This window comes from Beta vulgaris, chromosome 8, assembly GCF_026745355.1.
Source record: "Beta vulgaris subsp. vulgaris cultivar EL10 chromosome 8, EL10.2, whole genome shotgun sequence".
Classification (NCBI taxonomy): domain Eukaryota; kingdom Viridiplantae; phylum Streptophyta; class Magnoliopsida; order Caryophyllales; family Amaranthaceae; genus Beta; species Beta vulgaris.
This window is the reverse complement of record NC_079209.1, coordinates 35052671-35074897: the sequence shown is the minus strand read 5'-3', so window position 1 is coordinate 35074897 and position 22227 is coordinate 35052671. Positions and strand designations below refer to the sequence as shown.

The 22227-nt window shown below is 37.0% G+C and overlaps 1 protein-coding gene and 1 long non-coding RNA gene across 9 annotated transcripts in view; one reads left to right on the top strand and one right to left on the bottom strand.

Annotated features, from left to right (window-relative positions):
• The first annotated feature begins 1102 nt into the window (after positions 1–1102).
• On the top strand, positions 1103–2271 carry LOC130589622 (uncharacterized). The gene is made up of 2 exons (XR_008967168.1): positions 1103–1173; positions 2087–2271. It is a non-coding gene; the product is annotated as an uncharacterized LOC130589622 (long non-coding RNA).
• Positions 2272–7104: 4833 nt separating this feature from the next.
• The window catches only part of LOC104901360 (probable cyclic nucleotide-gated ion channel 20, chloroplastic), a 50396-nt gene continuing 35273 nt past the window's right edge, over positions 7105–22227 (bottom strand). For 3 of the 8 annotated variants that reach the window (XM_057391086.1, XM_057391085.1, XM_057391087.1), the window contains 5 exons: positions 19107–19236; positions 16745–16997; positions 15649–15811; positions 8426–9087; positions 7105–7688 (listed from right to left, as the gene is read on the bottom strand). In XM_057391086.1, the coding sequence (XP_057247069.1) occupies positions 8994–9087; positions 15649–15811; positions 16745–16997; positions 19107–19236 (640 nt within the window). In that variant the 3' untranslated portion in view covers positions 7105–7688; positions 8426–8993. Of the gene's footprint in view, positions 7689–8425; positions 9088–15648; positions 15812–16744; positions 16998–19098; positions 19237–22227 lie in introns of those variants that run through there. The other 5 variants (XM_048634645.1, XM_048634647.1, XM_010688923.3 and 2 more) reach the window with 5 other exon arrangements.

The window sequence follows — 22227 nt, the reverse complement described above, 5'->3', positions numbered from 1 at the left end:
TCAGTAATATCTTTTAATTTAACTAATTACTAGGGTTCGGGGAAGGCCGACAGGAAGGGAAAGAAGGTAGCTTCACCTCAGGAAGGCCGACGTGCCCAAGTGGAGAAAGTAAATTTTCTACGGCAAAGTCTCCACTCATTACGGATATGGAGGTGGTGCAAGGCCTTACTCAACCGTGCTTCTGGCTACATGAGTGCGCTTAGCGATGCAGACGATGAAGCAATTATTGAGATTAAGTTGTCGGACCACCAATTCCACTACATTGAGGAAACATCGACCTTCATTTCTAAGGTTGATATTAAAGAATTCTTACTTGGGAAAGAGTTGAATGTTTCCATGATACAAACATTCATGAGGTAATACTTTATTAGTATATTAAATTAATAAATATACATATATGCCTTAATTAAGTAGTATTCAATCCAACTAATAACTTCCATAATAAGTAAGTTTTATTTTATCAATATGAATTCTCAGGCTATTATACAATGATTTGAGGCATCTAGTCAGCCAATGTTTGGTTGGTTATGTCCAAGCTTTGTACGAGATACAGTTGCGTACAAACAAAAGGAGGTGAAAGCATATCTCAAGGATTCTTTGAAAGCATGTTCTCGTCTTGGATATAAGATCATTCTTCTTCCTTACATTGAATCGTATGCTTCTTAAACTCACTTTTTACTTTAATTAAATTGACCTATTAGTTGTTCTACGATAAAAATAACATTTTTATTGTTGTAGGAACCATTGGACACTGATTGCAATATGTTTGTCACGTAACGAAGTCTACCACTTTGATTCTTTGCGTAAAGGAACAATACGGTCCTTACTAGTCAAATCATTGTTAAATAGGTAGCCTAATCGAAACTATATGCACTTACTTATTAAATATTAAATGTACATCTAATCTTATAATAATGTATTGATGTAGTGTGATGAAGAAGGTTATGCATCTGGACTTCGACAAAAAACCTCCTGTTTGGTTTTAGTCGAGGTAACATGAGTAATTTTTTGCATCCTTTATAGAAACACATAATACACATCTAACATGTCATTTATTGCATCTTTGGTGAATTTTAGTGTCCGGTACAAGAAGGTGGCGTTGTGTGGTATTACGTCATGAGGTTCATGCTCGATATCGTCAACTATTGCAAAGATGTTGGTGATCTTCGAAAGGTATGTAACTTTTAGGTTTCCAATTGTTGTTTGTTGCATTTCCGGCCTATTTTGGCCTTTTCGCTCCCAAAATGTAGTTATGAAGTGATTTAACCCAAATTTTCTTTGAACATGATTATATGAGGCATAATATAACTAGTATGTAGATTCTTAGGCTTGCATATGTTGTTTGTTGCATTTCGGGAACGAAAAGGCCATTTCCGGCCTATTTTGGCCTTTTCGCTCCCAAAATGTAGTTATGAAGTGATTTAACCCCAAATTCTCTTTGAACATGATGAATGTATGAGCATAATATAACTAGTATGTAGATTCTTAGGCTTGCATATGTTGTTTGGTTGCATTTCGGGAACGAAAAGGCCATTTCCGGCCTATTTTTGGCCTTTTCGCTCCCAAAATGTACTTATAAGTGATTTAACCCAAATTCTCTTTGAACATGATTATATGAGGCATAATATAACTAGTATGTAGATTCTTAGGCTTGCATATGTTGTTGGTTGCATTTCGGGAACGAAAAGGCCATTTCCGGCCTATTTTGGCCTTTTCGCTCCCAAAATGTACTTATGAAGTGATTTATTTACCCAAATTCTCTTTGAACATGATTATATGAGGCATAATATAACTAGTATGTAGATTCTTAGGCTTCATTTGTTTTTGGTTGCATTTCGGGAACGAAAAGGCCATTTCCGGCCTATTTTGGCCTTTTCGCTCCCAAAATGTACTTATCAAGTCATTTAATCCCAAATTTTCTTTGAACATGATTATATGAGATATATTATAACTAGTGTGTAGACTTTTAGGCTTGCATTTGATTTTGATTGAATTTCGGGAAGGTATATGTCATTTTTAGAAGTACTAACTACGGTAAAATGATTGAATTCTTATATATGTGTTTATTCCTTGGTTGTTTTGCAAGGTTTATGCGAATTCCACACCACGTTTGAGGAACTTCACCAAAGAAGAAATAGATGAAGTTCGGGATAAGTTGGCGTCCCACATTACCGATGATTGCATAGGATGACATTTAGCTCGAATGTACTAGTTTCTATCAATCCTATGTACACTTTTTACATTATTAAATATATTTGAAGTTAATTATTACCTTTCTCCACTTGTCATATATTATCGTATTGCAATTTGCAATTTTTTTTGTCCAAGGGAGGTTTTGGGTGGGGTGGGGTGGTGGGGTGCGGGTGGGGTGGTGGGGGCGCTGGGTGTGGCATGGGTGTGGCTGGGGGCTGTGGGGGTGGTGCAGTGGGGCAGTGGGGGTGGGTGCTGGAAGGGGGCAGTGGGGGTGGGGGCTGGAGGGGGGCAGTGGGGGTGGGGGGTGGGTGCAGTGAGTGTGAGCAGGGGGTTGTGGCAGAGGGGTGTGCAGTGGGGGTGGGCTGGGAGGGTGGGCAGGGGTGGGTGTGAGGGTGGGAGGGGTGGGCAGTGGCAGAGGGAGGGTGGACTGCTGTGTGCACGAGCAGGAGCAGGGTAAAAAAAAAAAAAAAAATATTTAGTGAAGGGCTGCGCTAGTTGGACCAAGCTCAGCCCTTCATAGTAGCATGGCTCCTAAAGCAAGCAGCCCTTCAAGCTTAGAAGGGCTACGCTTGTTGAAAAAGCACAGCTCTTCAAGCTTAGAAGGGCTTGCGCTTTTTAGTAAAAAGCGCATCCCTTCGTTGTGAAGAGCTGCGCTTTACTAGCGCAGCCCTACTTGAAAAGTGAAAGGTTGCTATTGAAAGGGCTGCTGCCAAAAAGCGCAACCCTTCTTCATTTTTCCACTAATGTATGGATGATGTACGATATGACAAAGATGTTCATTATACCGTTATTGAAATCGGTTAATGTCATTTAATAATGTTATGGTTATTATTATATTGTTATGATCATTAATATTATTATTATTATTATTATTATTATTATTATTATTATTATTATTATTATTATTATTATTATTATTATTATTATTATTATTATTATTATTATTATTATTATATTATTATTATTATTATTATTGTTATTATGATTATGATTATGATTATGATTATGATTATGATTATGATTATGATTATGATTATGATTATGATTATTATTGTTATTATTATTTTATTATTATTATTATGGGAATTTATGAAAATTGGTATTAATAAAGACTTGCGATATTGAAATGATTATGAAACTGAAGTGATAAATGAACTCAAGTGATGGTTGTGTCTATGAAATGAATTATGGAAATCTCTATGAATGGATTGAGATTATGATGGATTGAGTATGTTCACACTGGATTGAACAAAATGACATAGATTGAACAAGATGACATAAATGTGTACGTGATTTGTGTGATGACTTGATTAAAAGATGTTCATCACGTAAAGTGAAATATCGGAGGAAAATGATGAACAGGTTGCCCCGTATGAGTGGTTCAAAGGCCCCTACAGGTTCTCTAGTTACTATGCTGATTATTCTGACCCCGGCTTACTGGCATTCTCTTTCCTCTCCTTGAATAACCGGGTTATTCGAATTAGTGTGTGTCTGTGCGCGTGCGTGTGCGCGCACGTGCGCGTGCGTGTGCGTGCGTGTGCTATGACTTCCAAAACTATTAATCTACTATTTTACAAAGTATTTTCAACTTAAGTATATTACAAGATGGAGTTGGAATTACTCAAAAAAAAATTTCTGATTTTTGGGAGTTTGTCTCTCTTGTCACTTTTCAATGTATTTGTGCAGGTGGATGATCAATCGGCGGAATAGAAGGGAAATCATTTACAGTGGCGGAGCCAGGATTCTCAAAGTGGGGGGACAAAATTCGACCGTCAAACATTCGGAAAAAAATATGTAAAAACAAACAATACACTACAAATTGTTTAATACTTAATGTTTTACATTCATTCTTTTAAAGAGAAATTGTCGAAGATCGGGTTGTTTTCCCTTAGCTTTGGACTTGTTAGAATTAGGTGAATGTGAATCACTTGGCATTTCCTATTAAATTGATAAACATTAATCAATTACATATCAAAGTATTCCTCTTCAAACCAAACTATTCAATATTTCAATTATAAATCAACTCATATTTATAATTTCCTAATTAGAAATTTCAAATTACAAACTAACAATTTCCTAAATCATGAGTTCATGACCAATTCCAATTTTCAATTTTCCAAACCAACAACAATTAAACAAATCAATCAACAACCATAAATCCACATTCCACAATCACAAATTAACATTTCACAAATATCATAATTCACACAACCAAATAATGTAAATTGTAAATATAAAATATTACCTTTTAAAAAAACTTAAACTAAAACTTAGGGTTAGTTAAGAAAACTTACAAACTGACTGAAAAATGTAATGGGCGTCTCGGGAGTCGCGGGAGGCCGGCGAGTCGGCGGTGGGGTCGACGGTTCAGCTTCGCTTCGAGTTCGCTTCGCTTCGAGTTCGCTTCCTGTTCTGCTGTTCGAGACTTCAGAGTTTTAGGTCGTTGTCGGCGTGAATCTCCGGTCGACCGTCCGCCGTCGGTCCGTCGAGTCATCGACGTCGCTTCAGACTTAGGGTTTCTACTTCTCTCTTCCTCACACTCTCTCTTCTCTTAAGCGTCTCTTTTTTTTTCCAGAAGTTTCACGCTTCCCTGACTCTGAGCGTTTTCTTTTTCAATTTTTTTTTATTTTTTTTTAGAAACTATTTTTTAAAAGTGGGGGGACATCTGTCCCCATGTCCCCCCAGCTGGCTCCGCCACTGATCATTTAGAGTTGTCATCCACTTAGCATATGATTAGCTTCCGCTGAAACTCTGAAACACTTAATTAATTAGTAATGTTTAATGAACGACTTACTTAGTTGCAATAATTAATGAATTTGAATTTGGTATGTGGTAATCTAGCCTTGCATTTATTTCCAAGGAGATAATTGCGGCGGTAGCGCCACCCGTCGAGTCGAACCCTGGTAGATTTATTTTCCTCCCGCAAAACACGAGCTTTATCGAATAAAGAAGGGTTTGGATCGGCAAAGGTGTTACAGGTTATCAATCCAAACATGTTTCATCAAAGGATTTATTAGCTTTCCTTTCTCCTTGTTTCTCTTTCCCCTTTATAAACCGACAGCTCGTCTTGCAAGAGACCGCCTAATTATAACATTATAATTAGGCAGGCCCAAGTCCAAACAATATGACTAACCAGCCCATATTGCAAATTTTAAAGAAAACACAGCAGCGTTTCTTTCCTATGGTTCTCTTACGCGCTTCTCTCTCCTCTCTTCACTCTTGAGTCTTCATTCTCTTCAATGGTGGAAATCCTCCGTAGCAGCTCCATTATCACCTTCTCCGATTACAAGGAGGCCTAATTTCAATGAGATTATCTTCGATTACAAGGATGCCGAATTTCACCGAGATTATCTCCGACATGCATCAAAATTCCCCCGCAAATCTTTCCAATCTCCTTTTTCTCTCTCCTCTCGTCGCCCTCAATCCTCCAGACGCAGCTTCGTCGTCCGCGCTTCTGTATGCCTTCTCATTTCAATTGCTAATTTGTATGTTGCTGCTGAATTTGATTGTTGTTTGTAGTTTCTGGAAAATTATTTCAGATTTTGGAACTTCAATTGACTGTATGTGTTTGGTTTAGTAGGGGAAATTGCATATTCGATTGTGAAAGTGAATTGAATTGACTTTGAAGTTTGTATTTTTTTTCCATTCACATTGTATTCAATATTTGATTTCCATGGTAGAAATACCGTAGAATCTTGTTAATTTAGTAAAACTAATGTAAATTTTTATTAAAAAAAGTTGAGAAATGTTATTTCTTATACATTTTAACGAATTGTATGGTTGAAGTTGGTGGATTTTAATGGCTGGAGTCCGATGTGAACAATTATGTTGGGATAGAACATGGAAGTAGTAGTAATTACAGGTATTAAGTATCCACTTTAACTCATTTCGTAACCAGTTTAGATTTATTTGTGACCACTTTAACTCAGTTCATTCGTTTGAGAAGTTTCAAATTCAATTACTTATTGCTTTCCTAACTCTTCTACAAGGCTAAATAAGTTCTCATTCCTCTCCTAATGAATTGTCATTTGAGTTCTTGTTATTTGAAAGATACTTAATTTTCTGGCAGTTTGTTTCATCAAGTAACTAGTTTACTTCCTTATGTGACCAGTTTAAGTTATTTGGTAGCCACTTTATTTTTTTGTAAGCATTTTAAATCATTTGGTTTTCACTGTAAATGAATTTGCTATATAATCTGATTCCACAGGCACAAAAACAACAACCTCAAATTCCCACCAAGCAAGCAGATGAAGCTAATCAAGCGTTTTGCCGGAGATCGAAAAGACACCAAGACATACCCAACACTATAGTTTGAAATTCTGCAAAAGCTGCAAAAACCATCTCCCTCAAAGCAAAACTCTCCTGTGAAGGAATCCGGACCAACAACTAGACGCTCTCCAAGAAAGTAGTTTGAACAAAAACTGATTTGGTTACTAACAGATGATTAATTAGTTTTGAACAAAAGTAAAACTTTATGTAATTAGTAGAATATAAACAAAACAATTGCCACTGGTTTGTTATTTTTGCAAAATTATGCTGAGTGGTACTCAACTTTAGGTTCTAACTACAATTTATGTTGATAAGTAAGTTTTGTGTTCTTAAGTGACTGTTATGTGTCAATTAGAGACCATGATATGCCAATTAGTCACTATTTCATGACGACTTCATATTTCTTGAAATTAAAGACTACTTAAATTCATTTGATGCTTGTTCAAATTAGTCATCTATTCATTTGCTGATTACTTTAATTTAAAAAAACACAAAGCTGAACACCAATATATTTCAATAAGTGACTATTTATATTCATTTGGTACCTAATTTAAGCTAATTGGTGCCCACTTTAATCTATTTACTGAATATTTAAGAAATCAAATGACAAAATATATAATAATAGCTGAGAAACTTCAAATGTGAAATGGAAAGAACCAACTGTATTTATTACTATAATCACTAACAAAATGTCACTCCAATTACATGTGTGGATTCCTAAATGTTTAAATAATAATAAGTGACCAACAATAACCATTGTGTCACCAACATAAATCATTATGTGACCACTATAATAATTCAAGAAGCTACAACAATCTAGCATTCTTGAAGTCTGTTTCATGCTCAGGTTATGGAGAATCATAAAACTTTCTTTGGAACGAACTCCGGCGCCTTCCCATTGAGTTTTCTTGAGGACGAGTTCTGAGTCAACGAGTCTGACTCGACGAATGCAATCACTGGAGAATCGATCAACAACATTATCTTCTGCCACAAATCAATAACAACACAAAAGTCAAAAGACATCATGACAGTTTATTATGTGACCAATTTATTCCATAAAGAGACTAATATAAGAAAAAAAGGGACTAAGATAAAAAAAATATATTTTAAAAGCCAACATACCAAGTACAACTAAAGATCTCGATTCAACATTAGACTCAGCAACAACGGAAACGTGTGAATTTAATTCATCATCTTGTGCAACCTCCAACAAAAATTGTTTAAACCTTGAATCAAGTGTAGATTCCACAACAATAGAAGCACCTAATTCATTAGAATTATATCCTCCAACAGAAATTGTTCAAAAACTTCATACATTTCATCCATCTAAAAAAATACAAAATAGATTCAAAAAAACGAAAAAAAAACAATGCAGCGTCGAATTCCCGAGGTTTCACACATAAAATAGTTACTTTTGCATGAATTCCCGCTAATAAATGGAACTAACTAGGACACAAAAGATTCACCACATAAATTCAAATTCAATCATTCTCCAAAGTACGTACTTTAGGCAATACAGAATTATCTATATAAAACATGTCTTTTGAATTTGTATATTGTAGGAGTTAGGTTTTGAATATCCAGAAATATTGTTGTGAGTTTGTGTGCGAAATACCGATGCATTTTTGCTTCTTTAATTTGGAGTCTGAGAAACGAAAATCAACTAGTTTTCACTCAGAATACTCAAATTACAGCGATACATTTTGGATTTTTACTGTTATTTCAGGTTTTATGTATGATTGCAAACATTTGAAACCTAGGTTTCACACACAATCTTTAGCTACAACATTTGAAATAAACCTCTTTCGACTAAAATTCAACACAAAGATAAAACAGCATCATCATTCAATAGCTCAAGAAAACGATCAACAACTACACAACGATTACACACTTGCTCAAATTCACGATAACAAACAAAAAAAAGAAAACAACAAAATCAGCGAAAATGCAAAAGAAAACTCACTTGAGTATGAAAAGAAACGCAGCATTCTTCTTTTGAAGATGTGATTTGTTGGTTCAGGGATTCGAACAAGGTAAATGTGACCTCTGAGATGTTCCATGGCATCCACCATGAGTCAATGCTTGATTATCAATGGAAGAAAGGAGAGGGAAATACAGAGGAGAGAGAAAATGAGAATTAGTGAGTTTTTTTGTTGCCCTAAGCTAATAGCAAATGAGCAGAGATAAATAGAAGCGGGGTTAAATGACACTAGTTGTGGTTGGGCTTCTCTATTAGAATTGGGCTTAGGCTGCCTACTTTTAATATTATAATTAGGCAGCCTAGCCTAATAATTAGTGATAAACCAAATGCTCTTTTATTGTTAGGTGCATATATTTACCCCTTTCAAAATTTATAGAAAAGTATCTACCCTCACTTTATGGCGAGTTATCAAAATAACCCATCAAACTGTTTTCGAAATGAGATTACTTTTGAGCTACAATTGTTCAGAAATTTCTCTATATATACAAATACAATATATGAATTTCATCACTACAACAACTCCGCACCTAGAAGTGCTTATCGAATTCCTTTATCCTCCCATGCGATTGAGTCGCTTCTTTCTGTACCTCCAAGCAACTTGAATCCGCATTGCAGCAAAGCATCTCCAATACGGGGATTCATACCTGACAAAAAGAAGCCGATATATTACACTAAGCCACAATGTTTTAAGAAGAAGTTCTTTATCCACATTGAAGCACTTTTAGAAAGTACGCATACAATATTTCTTTTGTTGCTACTAAATCTTGATCCAATTAGGTAATTACCTAATCTAGATCAAAATTCTAATGAAACAAGGTAACCAAATATCGATCCAAATTCCACATTGAACCAATAATCAAGGTTTAAAATTTATTTGAATCTTCATTATAATTTAATAACTTGAATCCTAAACAAACTAAAATAACTTGAATCCTAAACAAACTTTTTATCGACTAAATTACCTATTTGACATGTATAGTAAGACAAAACAACTACCAATGTAAAAGATATCGGGGTAAGCATATCTTGCATTTCTGCCGATAAGCAATATATAATCTATAGAAATAATACCACACAACAGGTCATTCAAATGCAAGATGCAACCATGGATACGCTCATACACAAACTCATAATAAATACTTCATTCGGTTCTTTTTACTTGCAACTATTTGACTTTTACACTATTCACAAACTCTACTTAGTTGATCTTCGGTGATTTATTATTAAGGAAAAACATATTCATGTGAAATATTTTTAGATTCATGTGAATATATATTTGTCAAAAATCTACTCTATAATTTTTAAATTTTAGGTACTTAAAGATATTAATAGTTGAAGTTATTCATTAGCAAGCATGAACGTCAAACAATTGCAAGTAATGCAAAAAGAAACAGAAAGTAAATTTTAGTTACCATACATGACTTAAAGCAACCTTGAACAATCACCACAACTAAAATCCAGTACTAGTAATTTTAATCATAAGATTGATGAAGATCAACTCGTTTACAAACCTAACTTAGTGATAAGAGGCCACAGCTCACAGGTTAGCAACATGGATCTTAGAACTTCACATATTGCTATCAAAAAGTGACATCGTCGTTATGTCCTAGGTGAACATATCAAACCTCATTATGTCAGCCTAACATCCTCAGTTTACCTCTTCTTTCGCACCCTTGCTTAGGCTGATCCTCAAACATCTCCTGACAGGAACGATCCGATATCTCATTATTTAACATGTCCAAACCATTTGAACCTCAGTTTCTTCCATCCACTCACCCCATCCTTTGACTCATATGTGCTATTTAGATTATACATCCACAAAAGCATCCACATTGTTGCTATTATATCTCATTTAAATGGAACATAGGATAAAAATGCATATAACTAGATCAAGAAAGCTACAGTTCTCACTTCTCATAGCCTCCACTTTCAACAGAACTACAATGTCATAAGAAAAATGAACTATAGCTTATGTTCAGTTTGCTCTCTTGATCATGTGACTCTCCTCGAGAAGTTCAACTTTATTATAGTTTTATATGGAACGGGAACAGGAAAATTTACCTTATTCCTCCAAATGTTAGAATCTTTTCCATTTGAAATGATGGCTGCTTATGTCTGGTAAGAAAGTTGCTTATGTCCAATGTTTTGAAGTATATTGCTAAAATCGTGAAGAAGCAACATAGAACTAGTTGCTACTTTATTCCCCCCCCCCCCCCCTCAAAACCTGTAGATAGGATCTCAGGACATTTCCATCTCACATAAAGACAGAGGAAATATGGTTTTATCTAGGAAACATCAACTTTATATTGTGACATGCATATCTCTCGCAATTTTTTTCTTTAACTCCCTCGAATACCCTTAATGAGGCAAAAAAAGAACCCATAAGTTTGTGATATTGATATTACATACTGTAGGAAATATGATTGTTGAATCCAAGAATCAATAATAAAAATAATCAAGGAAGAGAATACGATACTCAATTATAGATCTTAGTCAAGTTGCAAGGCGTTTTACGCTACCCTAGAAGTGTATTTCGCCATCACTGGTTTGTGGTCTCCTAGTTTGAATTCAAGAGGGAGAATATGATACTCAATTATAGATCTTAGTAAAGTTTAATTCTTTGCAAAAAAATCAGTTGATTGTCGTACAATATGTACAAGAATTTGAGAGGCTTTCAATGGCTTGTCACTGTAAGGATGAAGATGAGCAAAAGAGTGCTCATTAGCAAGCAAGGTCGAGCGCCACAAAAGGAGGCTACGGGTAAGAGTACTCGATTTCCGTTTGCTCCTAAATCTGAAGCAACATTTTCTTCACCAAAGTGCGAGGCTAGATAAAGGTAAGGCTATAGATGCAGCGGCGGTGAGGGATTTGAAGCCAAAGCAAGGAGCTCTGGCTCGCGGCTGGTGATTATGAAGGGTAAGCAGTGCTTTAAGTGCCAAGGACATGGACACATAGCTCGACAATGTCCGAACATGGTTCTTGTTTCGGTGGAGGAGCACCATGCACTTTTAATGGAGCAACAAGAGGAGGAAACGAGGTTGTTGGCTGGTAACAAGGCTTCTACTGATTTTGAGGAGATGGAGGCTGCCTTGTTTACTACCAAGTTGGTGCATCCGAAAGAGGAGAGCGAAGATAGGAGGAGCATGATCCTTAGGCGTGCGTTGGTGGTGCAATCTGTCGAAGATGATGAGCATGAGCAGCGTCAAAACTTATTTCAATCAAGGTGCTTGATCAATGGTAAGACGTACAATTTTATTATTGATTCAAGATCTTATGCTGTGGCTTAATCTGTTGTGAGTTCATTCAAAATACCTACGCAAATACACCGTAGGCCTTACAAGTTGAGTTGGTTGAACGATGATGGTGGTGTGTTGGTTAATAAGCGAGCGTTAATAGGCTTTAGGGTAGGCACGTACATGGATCAGTTGTGAGTGCTTGTGATTTATCGCTGGGGCATCCATGGCAATCAGATCGCCAAGTGATACACCATGGTCGAGATAAAATCTATTCGATGGTGAAAGATGGGGAACGTTTTGGTCTCAAGCCTTTACCTCCTAAGCGTAAGATGGTGCCTAGAGCTGCTGAAGTCGCATCACAACAAGTTCTGCTCAAGTGACGTCCAAGGCAGATGAGAGTGTCGGCCATGTGTGCATGAGAGTGTTGATCTTGTTCCGTGCTTGGAAGAACCTTGAGGACAAGGATTGTTTTCAAGAGGGAGAGGATGATACATATGGGATATGGTCATTTTCTATAAATGCTAGTTCTGTTAGGATTCTTATGTAGTTTCCTAGTTCTATTAGGAAACTATGTATTTTATTTGCTTAGTAACTCTTTAATTTAGGTTTTCGTATAATAAAGGGATCCTATTATGTTTAGGAGTCTAATTCCCTAAGTCTTAGTGTTTGAGTGTTCTTAGGAGCATTGATTTTCTATCCTAGAATAGGCGTGTGAAGATAAGCATGATTAGAAGATAAGATTATGCATAGTTATCTTGTTAGGCGTGTGATAATTAGTTTAACTATGAGTCTTTATTATTTATCTTCTTAGTTGTTAGTGTGTGTTAGGACTTGTTTCAAGCGTGTATTTATAGGCACGAGCTTCATTAATAAAATCAGTTTTTTGTTGAGTAAAAGAAAGTGCGTAATTGCATATGTTGAGCGTAAGCTAACAAATTGGTTTCCGAGTAGTATACCAAAACAAACAACCAAGACTTGTTTGTCTATGCTCTTAACCGCGACATAAGAGTAATATCCCTTTAGTTTCATAGTTAGTTCATTCATGAATCACAAAACCATAAAAATGGTTCGAAACAACCACAAAAATCACATCACAAATGCCCCCTAACTTCCCCCCTCGACCAACCTAGAAACAACAGGGTTTACCATTCTTCTTTGTTTTGCAATCGAACTTGTTCAACAAGCTGGAGAGATTCAGAAACCAAGCAGGAAGGCAAGGGATTTCGCTTTTTTGGCGCGATGCGCCGATTAAGAGGGACGCCCTCATTTAATTTCCTTGCGGAAATTGAACGGGCAAGCAAAGGAAATCCTCCGTGGGTGAGGGTAGTATAAATTCGGGACGTAGCTATGCCTTAGAAGGGATATATGTCCTCGTCGCTCTCTCCCGAATTGGTTTAGAACCAACCGGCAATTTATGTCATCCAGAATTGGGTCGAATACATTTATTAGAAGTGGGCAATAGGTGCAGGGCTTAACGTTAAAAGTAGTGAAATGGCAAAAGAGGAAGTCTCACTATAGGCTAGGAGCCATCGATTAGCTCGGCTTGTCCTATGTTTTAGCTTAACTCTCCATACTGTTTTTTTATTCTTGGTTAAGCGATGCAGGAGGTGAACTGAGGGGCAGGACCCCCAGAAAACATCTCGAAAGTTCCGAAATCTATGGTTATGTCCTATGTTGCTCAGACACGGGTACCCATGTCCGACACGGGTACGTGTCCAAGTGTCCGACTCGGCTATTTTTTGGATTTTTTTCTATTTTTTAGCCCAAAACAAAGTGTCCCACCCATGTCTGAGTTTCGAGGATCCGACACGGGTACTTGAGGTGAAATGAAGAGTCCGAGCAACATAGGCTATGTCCCTGACTTTTAAAAGCTATAGGCAGCTACCTGGTAGGCAACTCGCCGGGAAGAGTCTATATCACCGATAGGCCAATTAGAAATCTTTCCCATTCAGACCCTGATAAGGAATCTCCCGTTCCTCGAAACAAGTAAACAAGTAGAAAATATCTTTTGAAGCGCCAGTCGCGTAGGGCGACCGGGCCAGGCCAAGTCAGAAAGGCTTTGATGACTCAAGGTTCATATTAGGGAAAGGATAGTGAGGGGAAGAGGTGATGAGAGTCGAACCGATCATCCAATTCGGTCCAACCATACTGTTTTTTTTATTCTTGGTTAAGGGATGGGAGGTGAATTGAGAGGCACGGCGCCCTCGCTCTTACGAGTAGGGGAGGGGGTCAAGGGGGGAAGCTAGGGGGGGTCACATGGGGGATTTGATCCTCATTGCTTCCCCGTTCAATTTCCGCAAGGAAATTAGATGAGGGCGTTCCTCTCCGTAGGGGGGTCCCGATTCCACCTTAGGGGGGTCGGGGGAAGCTAGGGGGGTCATGGGGGATTTGATCCCCTTTCCTCGCCCGTTGAAGCGGTTTCCTCCGATCTGTAAGAAAAAGTACACCCTCCTCTGTCTAATTCTGTTCGAATGATCTTCTGTTCGAATGGGATCAGATGGTATTCCCGGCATTGATTCAGGTCAGAAGCACACCCATCAACTGAGCAAAAAACGGGATTTTTGGCTCCGCTGTTGCGCGGCCTCCCCCTTGGACAGGGGAGGCAAGGGATATTTTGAAAGTGCAAGCAGCTCTAAGCTAAAATTTATGACGAATGGACTTAGTTCATAAACAGGACTCTTTCGAACCGCTTCCTGCTTCTTCGCTCGGTTCCATAGTCCAATCTAAAGCCTGTGAGGCTGGAAACTTCTACAAGCGCTCTTTTTGGCGCGACGCGCCATATAAGAGGAACGCCCTCATTTAATTTCCTTCGGAAATTGAACAGGCGAGCGAAGGCCCCTACCAGCTGCGAGCATGTGGCACCGGCTCAGCCAAAAAACGTGAGCTCCCCTGCGCTAGGCACGGGAATCACACTTTAACTGAAAAGCGCTTACTTGCTTCAAGACTTATGTAGTGTGCATGCTCTTTTACGTCCACTCTTCGGCAACCAAGGGACGGCCATTAAGGTTATGAAATAGATATCGGTACCTTTAAGCCAGTAGGTGAAATTACGTGAGAAAAAGAACCGGACCCCTTGGGGGAGTCCAGTCCCCTAAAGGACTGAATAGCACTACTTAGCGACACCTTCTTTAGTAAGATTATATGAGCAAATGCCTGAACCAAAATATATTATTGCTATGAGAGCCTATACAATTACAGGGGGGCTATTCAGTACCGATTTTATAGTACTGTTCGAGGGGTCGATAAGCGAGTGTGTGTGTGTGTGTGTGTGTGTGTGTGTGTGTGTGTGTGCGCACGTGTCCGCTGTCGATAAGCGTGTGTGTGTTCGTGCGCGTGCACGTGGTGTGCGTGTGCGTGGGTGTGTGTGTGTGCGCACGTGCGTGCGTGTGCGTGTGCGTGTGCATGTGAATTGTTCATATAAATCAACAAAAATAATTAAGATGACGTGTCCTCAATTCATACCCGTTGTGGACAAACGCTCATGTCCTAAGGATATGTCTAAGACAAGTACCTCTATTAAAACACAAACCCACGTTCAAGTAACACATAAACCATACATGTATGTGTTATATTGGAGTGTTTGAAAAGGGTGTTCCCTAGGATTATTACTTCTCTCTTTCTCCTTTCCTATGAAGGGATTTTTTCTCTTTGGCAACACACCAAGATTAAAATTACACCTCCAATTTGGTGAAAATAAGTCGAACTTTGTCCTCATTATAAACCATTGAACCTATACCACTCACTAACTATAATGTTATGTTACTTTTGGGAAAAGAATCACCAAAAGAACATGTTTTTTCTTGATAAGCAGATGGACTTCATGGACGCATCAAGAAGTGAAAAATGAGTTGTTCGATACGATACTTAAAAAGTTAAAATTTATAAAAGCCAGCATTAAGAAAGTTTTGTATGTGGAGGAATCAAAGTCATTTTGTTATTTGCATTACCAAAGTACAAATGCTCACAAACCTTATGGCTCCCTGGATTCGTGGATTTCGCAAGATCCTTGGAAAGAGATTTGTGACCTCTTCAAGATCTCGCGCTCTAAGTATAAATGCTTCGACATTTGTCAAACATCTTGCAGTCCTGTTGCTCCACAACCGCTGCCCAAGGATCCTGCCTTTCTTTCCATCTGTAAAACTCAATCAATTAAAAAATGTCTGTTCAGATTTCAGTATTCATACTTCTAAAGAATATTAAAAGGGAAAAGCTAAATGCAGCCCTTAGGGCTGCATATAAGAACCTATAAATGGAAATTATTTTGTAAAACAAGCATTAATGACCTTGATAAATGCATGCTTTTTGTCATATATAACCAACTTTATACTAGTTTAGGAAAGGTATTTAATGCTTATATGCAGCCCTAAGGGCTGCATTTAGCATTACCCATATTAAAATGACCTTAAAAACGCAATCTGTTATAAAATCTAGTATTCAAGAAGCCACTTCATAAGAGTCTGTTGACAATCGGACACATGAACAAGTGCATGCACACAATCCGCATTCTCCCTATTCTTTTGTTATATCTTTTGTATTACTGCCAATCAGTATAGTTCCAACTTTCAACCCTTCTCATTCCATTGTTCGTATATAAAGCTTTTGACTGCATAAATTACCAGGAATATTTTTAAAATCAGGTAGAGCAAAGCTCAAAAAGAACCGAAGGGAAAACAGCTGGTTGCTTTCAGAGACCAAATTCTCACCGCTGCAGACCAGTTTTGAAGTTGCAGACTATACAAGTCGATATGAGGTTTCGATAAAAGCAACATTCGCTGTGTTGCTCAACGCTGATACATTGTGCCCATATGGTAGATACATCTTAACATGGTAGAAATTTCCATGTCTTGAAACTTATGAATGGAAAGGGAGAGGAGAAATCAATGTCATAATATCCACCTAGGGTGAGGTTGGGGGGCGGGACGGGTTGCTTAAAGCTGGCAGCAAAGATTATGATTACAGCAGGCAAAATAAATTAAGCAAACTAGAAGTTCATAGATGGTAGCGCACTTCTTCAAATAACAATCACCAGCACATAACAAAGCATCAAGAAGAATATTGATCTGACCTCTATTCTCGGGGGAATGTTCAAGGCACCATGTAAGAAGTTCTTCACCACACACATCTCCTTCAGATAAAGGAACAGTAATACCATCCTCTCCAATGCTTTCTATTTTCCCTCGTACAATAAAAATCATCTTATCAATGAAACCCCCGTGATATAAAACTTCACTATTTTTGATGTATGTCATTTGTTTAAGCCTCTCATAAACGGCGTCTAAGATAGGCTCCTTCTCGTTGAACAGTGTGAAAATTCGAACCTGTAGAAAAAATACGGTAAAGCATACAAAACTCTTGTTGAGTCTTTTAGCAGAATAAGATCAAGATCATTAATACAAACAGCGGTGAGCAAACCATGTTTTCAGTAAGAGATCCGTAAATACACACATTATATGAAGTTAAAAAATATTTTTCATCAAATACTTCGTAGAATAAAGAAGAAAGAAGCTGGTTTTACAAGTGCAGTAAGCCCAACAATTATTCTCAATTATTTGATCCAATATGCAAATCCATCTACACAAAATAGACATAATAGTAAGATGTAAAAGTTATTAGACCTACATCACTTTATACATTATCAAGACAGAATACAGATGTCCTTTTAAGCCTACACGTAAAGCCCAAACACTCACATATTAATTGATCTAACCTCAGATCCTACACATCGAAAAGGAAGAGCAAAGAGGAGGAGACCATTACTAGTGAGTCTGTTGATCCCATGAGGTCATGACTAGTGAGTCTCACAAAATGGGTCATCCTTTAATATTGACAAAGATGGCATGGATTCACATGTTGAGTTCATGGTTTTGACCTTAAACTCAAACGTATAGGGTTTTGCTTTAAAACACTTAGAAATGGACTCAAGATGAGAGTTCAACGAGAATTAAGAGAATAAGAGTACAAGTCAACCCTAAAAATTGCACACTTATTTATGGCGTGCAAATCATATGCAACAATCTTCGAAAGAGGATTATGTTTCATCATTGTTGTATCCAGTGTTTATTTTTGAGACAAACGTCTCCATGTGTCAAATTTTAGTGATTGCATTTTTCACACTTGAACATGAACCATTACTGAGACTTGTACCCTTGTCTTGGTACCATAGGATCTAAACAGCTAATAATATCCTACCTTTTAAATTTTCAAGGACAAAAACATTATACTAATGACACTTAGAAAATGATATATTTTTTGAAAACATTTAAAGTTTTAATACATCCATTTCATATGTCTAATAATTTTTTTTCTTTTGCCTGATACTCCAGAATCAAGTATATCCATCAGCCTAAACACATAGTTGGACTTAACCTATTTGTGGTGATTAAGAAATGGATGTTGTTACTCTCTTTACTCAAAAAATGGATGTTGTTACTCTCCTTATTCAAAGATATCCCTCATTTCCTCAAATAATGCTTAAGGTACGAGCTCTTTTCCGATACTTTTGTAATAAACATTTAAGTTCAAGCATGGAAACTCGTGATCGAGCATTGAAGGATACTCCTGGTGTCCCATATTAATCAATAAACTTACCGTTTTCGTTCGTCCCACATAATTAAACAAACTTCCTAAAATGGTATGGTCCGACCAATTTTATATTATATCTCTCTCTTTACAAGGCCCCTAAACAATGATAAAAAAAAAAACACTCTCCCACACTTACCCATGAAAAAGTTAAGGCTTCCCAATCGACTAACTACAATAAAAAATATACCTCACTAGCTAACAACTACAGACAATAGGAGTCAAATAAAGTTCCTATAACTTTGTGTCAGTCAAAATGTATTAATTAATATCGGACAGGAGGAAGCATTACATAATGCTTGTTTGGCTGATAGAATGTCAATATTCAAATTCATGTTACGTTGGACAAAATTATTATTTAAATCTCCCCTTTTCCCCCTTATCAAAATAACTCTAACCACTTACCCTTTGCCCATGTCTTGTCACGAATTATACACTTACAACTCAAACACCCCTAACAGATAATTGAATTCTGAACTGCAACTAGGATTGCTCCTTCAAACCAAACCAATTTAAATTATTCAAGTTAGAATTCACAACTATGTTGCGTATTAGTTCTAGAGAGGTCCACCCAAACTGCATCTTTCAGCTAGTATGTAATCATAAAAATACCTAGTATGTCAGCATATATCATAATTTAACATAGACAATTTTACGACGAATCTCACATCCCATAAAACTCTAATTTCCATGCAAAACAAATAAATCAAATACCACCAGAATCGTAACACTCGTACACAAAAAAGAGGTCTTTCAGTGAGTAGATGGAGAAGATATATTACGAGATACAATCTTAATAGGATCTTTATAATTCGTCAACCTTCAATAGAACAGACATACCTCCTTACCTTTTCAACAAACTTAAAGAGATGGCGTCTAATTTCTCTTTGAAGATCCTCTGGAAGAATTTCCATCAACATCTCCTCATTTATTCCCCTAGTAGCAGCCCAGCTGTAACGTTCTGCTTCAAGGACTTTTCTGTCGTGATATCAAGTAAATGTTAGTTTCAAGTAACACAAAAACAAGCTTTTTTCGTGAGCTATATTCAGACTAATTGAACATTTGTTTTTGGGTTTTGTATTTTAATAGTGTGGATAATAATAAGAGGGTGAAACAATCTCATTGAAACGAAAATGAAATCATTAGAATGACGTGAATTATAACAACTAAGATATGCTAAACATGCCCCACAAACTCACTTGGATACTTAGAGAGGTTCATCTTAAGGCAATGAGATTAAAGAAAATAAAGGGATTTTGGTCGCTATACCAAAACACAAAATTCTGTCACATAGACTAAAACATTTTACATTCACATGACTTAAACTGTAAGTAGAAAATTCTAGAGAGATCTAGCCAAAAGCTTAAGTCAATCTCCCATATTATTCTTGAGTTTAAGGTTTTTCGTAGCTTCAATTAGCCAATCTGCTTTCTCTATATTTTAAGTAGTAAATGCAAAAAATTATCGTAGCACAAGATCTTGCTGGTCTCCACCTTCTTTGTCGGTCTCCAATGGAAGTTTTGGTCAGAACTTCTAAAAGAGGACCATTTCCTTGGCCACTGGAGTGGTCTCCTCAATCCATCGAAGCTGCCTCACCCACAACCATTATAACCAGAAAGACTTTCATGGACCTCTTGCACCATTGTCGCAGAAGTTCCTTGTCATAGGCTAGAGCCTAACCCTGTGTCATCATCTGCAGCTTTCTTCTTGAATAACTTCCCTGGCCAATATGGGTCACCCCACACGTGTGTTTGAAACACACAATCTAGGTTGTGGTATGGGGTCCAACTCGATAACATTGAGTTCAACCACACGATGACTATTACACTCACTACGATGTGCTATACAAGTCTGATAATCTCACCAAGATTTATAGCATGTTCAAGTTGTCATACCCAAGTCCTTACAATGAGACCGTATTTTGGCCTTACAAAGCCTGAAATATTTATGCCTTACACAAGTTTAATCATGTACAGTCCTAGGACAACAAAACCAAATTAGAGGACTCCTCTAAAGCAACTAAAATACTTCTTTTGTTTACTTATTCTGGCAACATGTGGGGAGGCACCGTCGCACGGGAACCAAGGAGAGGAGAGAGAGAGAGAAACTGACAATCGAACTCATGTGATGATATATAGAGATAGAGAGAACTCAATGCCAAACGTAGCATTGTTGCTAGTAATTTGAAATTGCAATAATAAGAAAATGTTGCAAGCAAAAGTAAATATATGTAGACAGGTAGTACTAATGAACTAAATCCTTAAATGCTATTGTTGTGCTCAATGGGTCCACCTCAAATAGGGAAGAAAAACCTCCTAGATAAAAAAAAAAGTACAAGACTTATCCTATGTAAAAGATTGTGTGCAAATTAGCCAGGCATGGCTCAAACCAAGCAAGTATATATGGAGAAGCCTTTACGCAAAAATCTGCATGCCGAACAGGTAGATCAAGATTCTGCAACTTCTGCAAATTTACTGCTGGTTGGGGTTGCTTGAACACAACCATCCATGCAAGCTGCTTTTTTACACACAGCTGGCCTGACAGCACAATGGTACACGCACTAACATGTATCAATACTTCTAGCCGTCCTCACAGCTCCACCTCAATACACATAACCACAATCAGTTTTCTGATGTGGATTAGAATTGTTAGTTATGTAGAGTTCTAGTTCTGTTAGAATTCTATGTAATTTAGATGTTTTAAATCCTGGCTTGTTAAGAGTGTGTTTTACTTTAAGACTTAATTTTGATTACAGTTTGATTTGCATTAGGAGTTTAATTACTTAGTCATGTGTTTGGCGAATTTAGGCGTGTAGGTCTTAGTTTATCTTTGTTTGGTTTGTTATTATCTTTAAGCTTATTAGTTGCATTAGATTAGGACTCTCTTATGTACTTCATATATTTCGGTTATGATCATTAATAAAAGTTAGTTGTTGTTTTGAGTTTAACCTATTCCTTGTGGAATTAACGTTTTAGGAGAGAATCCAAAGCTTTGGCACTGAATGCAACCCTAGTTATAATCAATCCTTGGTTAGGACTTGATAATTCCATATCATTGTTACTTAGTTATCTAATCATCAATCATAAAGAAATGTGTGAGTAGTACTTAAAGAAACCGAATTTAAACCTTGAAAAGTGATCAAGATTTGCTTTCTTGGTTCAAGATTCATTCAAGATTCATCCAAGATTCAATCTTTTAAGCAAGAACTCGAAGATAGCCTTCCTTCAATTCAAATTCACATCATTTTCGTTCTGCAATTTCTAATCAATTAGCGCTCTATAAAAGTGTGGCCAATAACTATAGCAAACAAACAAGCTTCCGAGCTCCCATAGTCCCATTGTACAATCCAAATATGAAATCTACCAAGAATAAGCGGAAAACAAAGAATGGAAAAACGATTTACAAAATGGCCCTAGGAGCTCATGCTTCACATAAGACATTGCAACACATACTAACATTTAAGAAAGATATATATACACCATCAACATTTTACACTATGAATCAGAAAATGATCATCCCCTTCTCATAATATAGATCTAATAAGATGTTTATAAGCTCAAAAGTAGATTACAATGATTCCAAGGTTTTGGTTTATTGCGGACAACATAAGGTTTAAAACCAGAAGAATTGTTGTAATTAGCACAAACTTTAATCATGTCCATTTCATTATATAAATATCATTTTGTGGTGCATATTTACCTTGCATTCCATGGAAAGTCAATCTGTAATATATTTCAATTCATGCTCAACATCCAATATTAATGGCAATGTCGGCTTACAACCACTACAATTCATCATTATAGCTGTAAGCCTATAAGCCTATCAATACATCCGACCAAGAGAATTGTACACTCATGTTCCTCATTATATATGGGACCTCTTTCCATATTATTTAATAAGATAAGGTTCTCATGTGAATCAAGCATGATTCCGACCTTATTCAGTTACGGATCCAAGTAGCTTCCTAGT